Source organism: Euprymna scolopes, chromosome 2 (assembly GCF_053919585.1).
Source record: "Euprymna scolopes isolate OS-2025 chromosome 2, ASM5391958v1, whole genome shotgun sequence".
NCBI lineage: Eukaryota > Metazoa > Mollusca > Cephalopoda > Sepiida > Sepiolidae > Euprymna > Euprymna scolopes.
The window spans coordinates 183207239-183220041 of record NC_136483.1 but is presented as its reverse complement, the minus strand read 5'-3'; the positions used below and the strand labels follow the sequence as shown (position 1 = coordinate 183220041).

At 30.3% G+C, this 12803-nt stretch overlaps 1 protein-coding gene across 1 annotated transcript in view; it reads left to right on the top strand.

Annotated features, from left to right (window-relative positions):
* The window catches only part of LOC145299351 (uncharacterized), a 348674-nt gene that overhangs the window by 47921 nt on the left and 287950 nt on the right, over positions 1-12803 (top strand). The window contains exon 2 of the mRNA XM_080144394.1: positions 125-549. Within this exon, the coding sequence (XP_080000520.1) occupies positions 415-549 (135 nt within the window). The 5' untranslated portion in view covers positions 125-414. The remainder of the gene's footprint in view (positions 1-124; positions 550-12803) is intronic.

Below are 12803 nucleotides of genomic sequence, written 5' to 3'. Positions count from 1 at the left end.
AAGCCTTCATATCTTAAGAATAGCTTTCTAAATAATAAGGCTATAATTTGAGCATGGTCTGTCGACTGCAGAAGTACCATTTTATTGTAAACATTAAAAGTATCTTATTTTCTTTTTTTTGCAGAATGGTTACCTGTGGACAAAGTGCAAGTCACTATCGAAAGAAAGTCTAACAAGATTTACATTTGGCCAAACCGAAAGCAAGGATTCACTGACCAAAATCAACAGCAACTACATTATTCCGGAAACAAATTAGGTAACAATTTACCAATTCTAAATAAATCAAATTAAATAAAGGTTAGAGATAACTAATCTTTAAACATAAACTTATAAGACGTTGCTGTTTATATCAGACTTTTGGTGTTCTGAATCAGCAATTGCTTGCTGTATGTGGACACGGAAAACTTTGGAACCATGTCGGTGAGGCTCGTTACCTTAACGCTTGGTTTTCTATTTGCCTACCCTGAGATTATTCGGATTAGTTCTTCGGCTGAAATCGACGAGGACCCCATCGAAGTGGCCAGATGCCGAGTGAAATGCTTGACCAAGGTGAGTTCAGCGATAAGTATCTATTATCATGGGCCAGGGATAACAATGAGAGCCAATAAGGCGCGAATCGTTTAATTATATATATATATATATATATATATATATATATATATATATATATATATATATATATATATATATGATAAGAAAGAAGTGAACCATATTTGGATGTTATAAAATAAATAAGTTGATAAAAAAAAGAAAAATCACGAAATGTAATAAAACCCGAAGCGCTTTTCATCAGACAGAATTATGTATATCCTTGAAAAGTCTGTCTGACGAAAAGCGCTTCGGGTTTTATTACATTTCGTGATTTTATTTTTAATCGGCTTATTTATTTTGTAACATCCAATATGGTTCACTTCTTTCTCATCATTTTAAAATTTTGCTATTCTAATATATATATATATATATATATATATATATATATATATTATGTCAGCCCCTTTCAGAAACTCGTTTATATTATTAAGGACTTTCAGTTGAAATAAAGTCGGTCAATTTAGCTCTAATGTGCAGATCATTATATAATTATTAGATCATCCTGGCAGACGTTAAAATACATTTAAAAAAATAAATGTTTAAATTTCAACAATATTTCTCGCGGTAAACGGTAACCGAATGAATTAGGTCCTCGCAAATGAAGCCAGAGATAGCTTCTGTTGCCGGGTTAATCTTAATCGCCATATATATTTTATAACTTACTAAGTAGCTCTACCTACGTATTCAGCACTTTTGAAGTAAATACTTAAAGTTTACGCATAAATTTATACTTTCGTATATTAATTTTATGTGAGTAAATTTAGTATATATATATATATATATATATATATATATATATATATATATATATATATATAATTATTTATTTTTTGGAAAAAGAATTCCAGCAGAGTGCTCAACTAAAAGGAAAATCCAAATTGTAAGAGCGTATTTATATTTTGTGTACAGAAAGTTGTTAGTTGAGACAGATCATTAGTACCGTCGGTTTCAAGCCCGATAATAAGGACCGTTTAAGGTATCCTTATCAAGCTCTCTTCAGCCAATATTCGAATATAGACGAATATTGGCTGAAGAGAGCTTGATAAGGATACCTTAAACGGGACTTATTATCGGGCTTGAAACCGACGGTACCAATGATCTGTCTCAACTAACAACTTTCTGTACACAATATATATATATATGTATATATATATATATATATATATATATATATATATATAAAGAATAAAATATTGATAATAGAAAAAGATATGATAATGCATAATATAGATTTACTGATTAATTTGAAGCAAAGGAATGCAATAAAACCTGTACCTGTTATGGAAGTTCTTTATGTTAGGCATGTCGACTTTTTTATTATATTTAAAAGTTTCTATCTAAAGCATCCTTATAGACTTATATACTATGTTTCTATCCTCATGAGGATTCGTCAGGCAATGTATAATTTCAAAATTTACAACATAGCTCTACTTACGTATTGAGCACCATTGAAGTAAATATTGAAAATAGATGCATACAATTTTATGTACATAAATTAAAAATAAAGTAGATATATATATATATATATATATATATATATATATATATATATATATATATATATATATATATATATATATACTTATAAAGAAGTGAACCATCGCGTAAATTCAATCAACTAAAATAAGATGAAAAACGGGGTGAGGAAAAGGAAAAAAATGGGGCAAGTTGCATGTAACACATGTACAATTCAATAAAATAAATAAGTCGATTAAAAACAAGATCGTTAAAATACACCCGGAGCGCTTTTCGTTCAGACTATATATATATATACATATATATATATATATATATATATATATATATATATATATACTTCGGATTAGTTTTTATTTAACAATCAGTGGTTATGTAAACGTGAGATTGTAGGTTTACAAAATATTACTGGCAGTAATATTTTATAAGTTATCCCATCTAAACGAGAATTGCTCGATATTCAAGATAGAGCAAATAAATTAAATTGTAATTCAATGAATTTCAAAAAACTCTCATTGAAATGAAATGAAGTGGTTGAGTTTCATATCAAAGAATTTTTATTATTCTAAGCAAGACAAAGAATGTTTTAGAAAGTTTATCTCCTTAACCTATAGGGTTTCGATGTCTACCATCTCATCAGAGGAGTGAAAATATTAGCAAATAGTTATAAAGGTATGCACCCTATTTGCTAAAGTCAGCGAGACATGGAAAGTCAAAGTGAAAACATTATATTTATCGGAAGTTCTGTGGAAGTTATATGTATATATATATACACACACACACACACACACATATATATATATATATATATATATATATATATATATATATATATATATATATATTATTTAGGCAACATGTACTCATTCAGACAAGTATTGTTAAACAGCATGGAGCTTAATGAGCTTTCTTTCTAATTTTTCAATTTTTCGAATTATGGTTCTTATTTATCGGGTGAATCTGTGCAAGGAAGTTGTTTTGCAAGTACTTTCACCTGAGTTTCATCAGTCGTCTTCAGGCAGTATTTTTTTTTTATTAGTGTTTCGTTTTAAAATCTGGATGCTTTTATATGCTTCAGTTAATATTGTATTTAAATTTCTTGAGCTGGTGAATCATCTCGTATGTAAAAAAATACGTTTTTTACGTGTTAAGAAAGTGGCTAAAATAAATATACAATAGTTTTAAAAGTGTGATTTACGAAATTGTATAGAATTTTTTTTTTGTTTGACTTTTTTGTGATTGTATAGAATTTATATTTTTGAATTTATTTATAATTTAACATTACAACATATATAAATAATCATATGTAACTATATGTGCATACACGCACATATGTATGTGTATGTGTATGTATATATGCATGTGTGTATATAGTAACATATATATATCTATATATATATGTTGCACTGTTAAGTTATAAATTATTAATTTTAAAAAAAACTGTTAAGTCTATACAATTTTGTTAATGACACCTTTGTACATGTATTTTTGCCATGTTCTTAACACGTTAAAAAACGTATATATCTATATTTGTTACACACGACACACGTCACTAGTTCAAGAAATTTATATGTAATTTTAACTGAAGATTTTCATAGACTCGACCAAGAAATAAGAATGGCAATTCGAAAAATTGAAAGATTACATAAGAAAAGCTCATTAAGCAAAACACTCCTTGCTGCTTAATAATACTTGTCAGAATATGCATTTATGTGTGTGTGCGTCTATGCATACATATATGTGTATACTTATACATATATACAAATATGTATGGATAAAAAAATCAATACAAAAGTATATAGATGTTTATATATTTTCTGTATTTATTTCCTATGTGTTGATGTGTAAGAATACAAAAATCTTTCGGGAAAAAAAATGTTACTTTCAAAAGCACACATTTTCAACGGATCGTTCAGTCTTCTTCAGAGTGAATGATGGAAACATGAGTGCTAGGCGGGCAGGGTTAGCAGCAGCAGGGGCACGGGTGTAGCCAATGAGGTTAAAATCCATCTGAATATACATACATATATATATATATATATATATATATATATAATTTTGTTATTGCTTTTATTAGCAATAGTGACAGCTTATCTAACTGATAGAAAGGTTTTGATCCCTTCCACGCTAACGTACGCATTAAGTCGCCCTCTGTTACGTGGCGCATTATATATATATATATATATATATATGTTTGTGTGTGTGTTACATTGTATTATTATATTATTCATATATATATGTATATATATATATATATATATATATATTTATATATATATACGTTTTATTTTTTATTACTGTATTTTTCTGTTAAGTTACATTATTGTTTCGGCTACTCGACCGTTTTTTGGCCGTCATGTAGCTTACTTTCTTCAGGTTTTTATTAATTACCATTTCTACTATATATATATATATATATATATATATATATATATATATATATATATATATATATATATATATATATATATATATATATATTGTCATTGTTAATGTAGAACTTAACGATTTGCTATTCATCAACACAAATACTTAACTCTGGAGTTTCAATACGTGAAAAAAATAAAAAATAAAAAAAAACTTCAGAATATACTAGCTCTAGAGAGAGAATTATTTACAGAATAGAGTTATCGCCCTTGGTCCGTGATAATAGAATTTTATCCGTTTTTCTCTTATTTATCGTTTTTCGTTTTTATATACGCATTTATGAAACAACTAAAAATCTGTGTATCTTGTTTGTCTCTGTGACACCTAATTACGTCATGAAAATGATGACATCACTAAACGAGAGCGTCATTGATTACCATACAGAGGTGGTGATAACCGAGTATACTGGATGCTATCACTAAAGGATGGCCTTAACTAAAATAGAGGGAAACGAACTAACCGTACACGATGGATGATGGCATTATTTTGATGACGTCATTTATCAAATAAGAGAGAGGGGGAGATATCATTCATCCAGACGACTTGGTTGCTTGCACTATGAATGTTTTAGATCGTAACGGTAGGGGAATCGAGTAATGAGATGTATTAAACATAGGTTTCATAATCTGAAAGTTGTGAGTTCAATCCCTGCATTCGGCAGCAGATTTTTTTCTTCACTCATACATAAAAAACAGTTACAAAAGAAGAAACTGATGATTTAAATAATTCATTGTTTCAAGGGGAATAAATCCTATCTTTATATAAAAATATTGACTTCTTTTCAATGCTCGCTTGGCATTTTAAGAAAAATGTCATATTTTACTGTCATTTTTGATTGAATGATCACTATAGTTTATATATCGCTTGAGAATCACAAATCATTATCAACTATTATATTAGAGGAACTTTGTCTGTGTGTGCGCATGTGTGTGAGAGAGAGAGTTCCCTATGGACTCGAAAACGGGTGGGCTGATTTTTTTTTTCTATTTCACACGAAGGTACTTGATTTGTCTGGGAATATTCTTACGTGGGTTTTGTATAGAAATGTGTCTGATAAGTATGGAAAATCGATAATCGAAAAATCCGGTTAAAGAAGGAAGTCCGATTTTGACCAAAGTTAACGTTTGTATACAACCTAACATCACAAATGTATTTGAGAAGTTTTATCACCGCACAAGCAGAAAGGCCCAGACTATAAAATTAACTTTAGATTTTTTTATAACACAGAGGTGCGTTCGAAATGAATTTTTCTTTTTTAGTGCACAGGTGAACCATGATACTTGACTTTTGTACGTTTAATTCTGATTCAAAGTATTGTACAGAAATAATTTCATAAAATTAACACTTGGCTTATTGATAATCATGGGTGCGTTCGAAATGAATGCTTCTGATTAGACATAGCCATGATACGTGACTTTTAGCATTTTAAACTTTAATTCAAGCCATTATTTACAGATACTTTTATAAAATCAACAGTTGATTCTCTACAGTGCAATGTAGACTATAATGTATTGTGAACTAAGTCACTGCGGAGAGGCACGTAAAGCTTCCTTCCAAGTGGGTCCCCATCTAGAGTAGGCCATTAATCGATTTGATTAAAGAAAATGAGCGATTAAAAAGGGAAGATGGAACATTTGTTGATTATTATTCAATCCCAGACAAGGCCAGGTTTCCTTGCTAGTAACAGTATAATACAAGATTAAGAAACGGAACCAAGAGAGTATGGATAGTCCTCATTAATTATTAGGAAACAGCGATCAGGTTTCTTGAATAATTCTCAAACTTATAATTCTGCCTGCTAGTTTGCACAATGAATATTTTATATGAGATGGGGGGGGGGAATAAAACAATAAGTAGTAGAAGGATGCAAAAGGTTTTCTACCAAACTACTCAGCCAATTTTTGGTCGACACATTTGAAATTTTACATAAGGTGTATTCAAACATAGGGCAAGCTTTTTTATCGGATTTTGGCCGCTAATTTGGGTGCCAAGGAGTCAAAGTTTTAAAAAAATTACCTTTGTGGTCTCTAGCAAATTATTCAGCCAATTTTGGGTCTAAACATTTGAAATTTTACATAAAGGGTATTCAGACATACAGCAAGCTTTTTAATTCGTTTTGGGGCGAAAATTTGGCGGCCAAGAGGTCAAAGTTGAAAGAGTTGACCTTTGCAGACTCTACCAAACTCGTCCGGCAATATTTTGAAATTTTAGATGTAGGTTACCTGGACATGAGGCAAAATTTTTTAATATATATATATATATATATGTGTGTGTGTGTGTGTGTGTGTGTGTGTGTGTGTGTGTGTGTGTGTGTGTGTGTGTATTTCTAAAGTTATGAAGAGTACATAGGTACCGGACAATATATATATATATATATATATATATATATATATATATATATATATATATATATATATATATACATACAAACAGTTACGCTGTTTCACATCCTGTCAGTATGAATTATTAATAAGCGTTGAATATTGGGATTCAAACTGTGCTGTTTTTCATAGTGCAATCGATTGTAACATTTTTATTGACGGCTGGAGTAAATGATACTTACTCTTTATGTAAACACTATTAATATGGAAAAGTGCTCAATTTGCTTTTATGGAGAGCCTTACATTATCGGAAATGATGTCTAATGAAATCATGTACAGCACTGCTTGGACAATTAAAGGCCAAGAAGAAGAAGAAGAAGAAGAAGAAGAAGAAGAAGAAGAAGAAGAAGAAGAAGAAGAAGCAGAAGAAGAAGAGAAAGTCTGAATACATTAATTTTTTAATGGTTTCCTTTTATTCATCCTCGAATTTTTAAAGAGAATATAAAATCGCGCAACTCCTTAGAATTTTTGGCCTCTCGAAGACACCAAAAAAATTTGACTGACCCACCCCCAAACCCAGTTACATTAAAGCCAAGCAAATGGCGACTCCAAAACACTCCAGACGCGAGGTGCGCAACATACATAGACATGTTTCTTTTTTGTTTTTGCATAATCGGCACGCGCACTTGCGGTTTCGAAGCAGGTGCTGTGCTGAGGTGGGTTGTGGTAAACCGTTGAGGGGTGGCAGCATTTCAAGAAGGGGAATATGTTTTCTTGTATTAAAGTGATTTTGACGGGAAGAGGCAAGATGGAAAAGCGGAAAGGAACGAGGCTAATTTGGGACACAGGAATGATTTTTTTTTAATTGGCTTTTAAGTAAAGAATTGAAAAGATGGAAAAATGAGAAAATGAAGAAGGAAATTGAATGGATAGAAAGGTGAACGGATAGAAAAAAGCAATAATGGAAAGGATGAAAATGACTGAAAAAAGAAAAATGAAAAGGAGAAAGGTATAAGTAAAAACTAGATTTAAACAAGGAATAGTCGGTACTTATGTAGTTTACGACCCAATCTCCGGCAACTTCGCGTCGGCATCTTCCGGCGGATTATGTAAGTAGCTAAGTTTCCGAAATGAAGACTACAAAACGATTAATTCAAAACGTGGTGTACCCCCACCTTCTCCACATTACAAATTCCTATTCAGAAAACCATTCTTGATATGGGGAAAGCGGAGATTTTACGTTACCATAGCGTATTAAAAGTCATTTTCGGTTTAAATATTTTTTCTCGATTTAATGAAAGTAATGCTGCCATTGATACATGTCGTCTGCTGGAAGCTGATCGGCTAATCGATTCGGCATGCTTCGACTACTTACGTAACGTACCGGAAGTTGGCGATGCGAAGGTGTCGGAGATTCGGTTGTAAATTGGATTAGTTCGGAATATTTTATAGAAAGAAAAAAAGCAAGAATTACACATGCGTTAAAGGTGTGAAGAAAAAGTAGAGAAAGGAAAAGATCGCCAAAGAAAGAAAAAGGAAGAAGAAAGAAAATGGCGAAGAAAAAAACATTATAAACAAAAGGAAAAAAGAACAATGTAGAAAGAATAAGTGATAACGGACAAGAAGAAAGAAACACACAGAATGATTGAACGAAAGAAAGAAGAAAGAAAAGGGAAAGAAAATAAGGGAAAAAGAAAAAAGAAGTAAAAACAAATAAAGGAAAAGAGTGATCAAGGAAGAGAAATGAGAACAAAAAAGAAAAAGAAACATCAGAAGGAATGAAGAAAGATTAAGAAAAGAAGGTGAAAGGCAAAAAGAAAGAATGGATGGCAAAAAAAAAAGAAGGAAGAAGACAAAAAGAATAACGAGTTACAAACAATAGAAAACAAGAAGGGTCGATAAAGGAAGGAAAAAGATTGATAGAAACAAGAAAGGGTGAAAACGGAAAAGAAATAAAGAAATGGACGGAACAAGGGAATTTAATTGTTTTTATCTATATAAATTTAATTTTTTTATCTATATAAATTTACTTTTTTTATCTATATAAATTTAATTTTTATCCATATAAATTTACTTTTTTTATCTATATAAATTTACTTTCTTATCTATACAAATTTAATTTTTTATCTATATAAATTTAATTTTTTATCTATATAAATTTATTTTTTCATCTATATAAATTTAATTTTTTATCTATATAAATCTAATATTTTTCTCTATATAAATTTAATTTTTTATCTATATAAATTTAAATTTTTATCTATATAATATTAATTTTTATCAATATAAATTTAATTTTTTATCTATATAAATTTAATTTTTTATTTATATAATATTAATTTTTTATCAATATAAATTTAATTTTTTATCTATATAAATTTAATTTTTTATCAATATAAATTTAATTTTTTATCTATATAAATTTAATTTTTTATCTAGATTAATTCAATGTTTTATCTATATAATATTAATTGTTTTATGTATATAAATTAATTTTTTATCTATATAAATTAATTTTTTATCTATATAATATTAATTTTTTATCTATATAATATTATTTTTTTATCTATATAATATTATTTTTTTATCTATATAATATTAATTTTTTTATCTATATAATATTAATTTTTTATCTATATAAATTTAATTGTTTTATCTATATAAATTTAATATTTTTATCTATATAAATTTAATTTTTTATCTATGTAAATGTAATTTTTTATCTATATAAAATTAATTTTTTTATCTATATAAATTTAATTTTTTTATTTATATAATATTCAGATTTTTTTAGTCCGTACGTTACGCTGTGCAAAACGCCAAATACAATATAGTTGAAGGCCAAACAGCTTTAAAACAATCAAATTCTCAAAAATTGACTTTAGAAATGGCAATAATATGAAAGTCACCTCTCTTTGACGTATCATCGTTTTCGAATATTATAATAATATATCATTATTTTTGTAATGGTGTGAAAAAGGAACTCTAATACAATGGATATTATTTTCATAGAAATATTAATAAACTCATATTTGCTGCGTGTTATGGGGTTTTCTAATCTAATTATTTACGCTAACCAAAACAAATATCAGCTTTATCAAAACACAATTAGTGATTAAATATATTTCTAATTCCGTGGAATCTCCACGGGTCCTGCTAGTTATATATATGTTTTTTTTAATTTACTGATTCATGGGCCGGATAGTCAAACATTTTAAGGTGTTTTACGAGTATTAGATCAAAGTATGTTCTCCCGGATAGTACATACTACGTATTATGCCAAGTAATTTTTTTTTTTTTTACAGTTTATTTTATTCTCATTCTTTTCTTTCCTTCCTCGTTCGTCTGCCTTATTTATAAAATCGCACACACTTTTGTCGTTTCCATTCACACTTTATTGGAAATCTCATCCATCTAAAAAATCGTTATCATCACTGCCATATTGAACGCTGTTCAAGTTGACGCCGGTTGTCTCACCAACCCACCCTCACTTCCAAATTCATAGGAATATAAACCTTAAGATTACGGACTACCATTCTGCCGGTCTTATCATTGGTTCTCGTTTCTATGGAAAACAGCAACGAATGGATGTGAAGTACAAGGCAAAACACCGCATCTGTCGCTCAAACCGACGCGGAGATTCGCCAATGTGCACTTATCTGAAGATAGTTTTACTTTTGGCGAGGATCAAAAATTTACGGGGGTAAGATTAAACTGAACACCGTTCTACCATTACCGTTTCTCTCGGGAAAAGTTTATCAAAAACGTTTTATTTTTTCCTTAGCCGAGAGTCGGTCTTTCTCACGCTTATAAAAAGCAAAGTGCATGGCTTCACTGGTGGGGATTAGGTACTTTTATAAATTGCCAAATATATGATTGTATTATGCAACTAAAAATTTAGTCATAATTTATCATATCTCTCTCCCTCTGTCTATCTATCTCTTTACCTCTCTCCTTCAATCTATCTATCTATTTATCTATCTATCTAGATTTCTCTACATATGTATCTATATAATTATAAAACTGAATCGTGCGCCGTTGCTTGAATCTTGTCTTCGACGATCGAGCAATACCATCTTATATAAAGGGATGACAGGTGAATTCATATACTGTGTATCACAAAAGTGAGTACCATCCTCACATTTCCGCAGATAATCAAGTATATGTCTTTATGGGACAACAATGATAAAATGGTGCTTTGGCACAATGAAAAAGAAATATATGCGCAGCTTACACAACAGAATTAATTTATTTTCATTGTGTCAAAGTGTTATTTTTTCAGTGTAGTCCCATGAAGAGATATACTCAAATATCTACAGAAATGTGGTGTCCTCTTGTCATACAAGATATATAAATTCATCTGAATAGAGAATTAGATCTATAATCTATATATTAATACGGTAATTCCCTTCGGCCGTTATCATCCTGACAATCTCTTTAAAGGAAAGTGGAATATTTGAAATGGCTTATAAACATCTGATCAATAATAAAACAAAATAAAATTAGTGTCGTTGGTTAGGAAAGGCCTCGCCAAGTTTAGATTATATGTTAATACGTCGAAATAAGTAAAATCTTGCTGTGCTTTTATACCTACGCATTTTAGGTGAAAACATTATTACCTACTTAAGTGTCATGTGAAAATAAGTAGAATCATATGGTGTTTTTGTTGATTAAGGATCTTTTAGATCTCCATATTTCAGGTGAAACCATTATTACCTACTTATATGTCACGCTCAAATTAGTAGACTTCCAATGCATTTCATGTGAAAACATTATTACCTACGTAAGTGCTATGTCGAAATATTTACAGTCGTATGTGAAAACTATATTATCTACATAATGTTATGTTGAAATTATTAAAAAGCAATTGGCACAAAATAGTTTCTGTAAATACGGAAAACCAGACCTATTCCTATCTTCATGTAATCCAAGATGTCCTTGATAGGGTTCAAAATTGACTTCGTGGCCTGGTGGGAGATGACCTTTTCTCTTCGCTGCAACCTCTATCTCACAGAAGAGATGTTGCGAGTTTGTCTCTGCTTTATCGTTATTTTCATGGAAAGTGTTCGACTGAGCTTCAATCTATGGTACCCCTCGCCAAACTTTCACAAGAAACACTAGACGAGCTGAAAACATTATCAATAATTTTCCCCACTCTTTATCTGTGCCTAAACCTAAACACAGATGCCATGATGAAAGCTTCTTTCTTAGAACTTCACGCCTGTGGAATTGTCTTCCGTTTTCCTGCTTTCCAGCTGTCTATAATATGGTTGTCTTCAAATCCAAAGTGAACAAGTTTCTGATGAGCCGTTCCACTTAAGTTAACAAATTTACCGAACTTCCATTACTATCGATTACTATATTGTCCTTTTGACTACTGTACACTCTTTAACCCTTATCCTTTAGTGGCCTATCGACCTTGATAAGTGGTGACGCCTACGTAAAAAAAAAATACTTGGGCCATCATAACTTGCATAAAATCAATCCGATTTAATATCACGTATGTATCATGCATATCTTGTGTATTTTTAAAGATATTAAAGACAGACATGTACTGAGAATTCTATTTGCAAATGTTTATGTTCCTATTTACTTGCGTCCCCATGATGGGTAGAGTAAGACAGAAGGTAGGGTTTTAATGTGGAGAAAATCCAGCTCCCCAAGCGGGGTTACCCTTGAGAGGAGCAAATATAAACCTGTTTCATTCTAAAAGGATTTCTCCTCCACTGATTGAGGTCAGAAAAGGTGAACTGCAGTATCAGAACAGATACTACAGTTTGCTCCTAGGCCAATGAAGGGCTACTAAACTGCCAAATGATCATAATGCTGCGAGATGAGGATAAGCTCAGAACAGTTCAACAAATTGATGTAATTTTGTCAGCAGGGATACCTGGACCTGAAGATCCAGTGTTTCATGATTTAGTTAAGTCTTTAATCGTATCTGCCTCAATATAATTGTTTGATTATGTGATAAGCTGTTTCTTACGG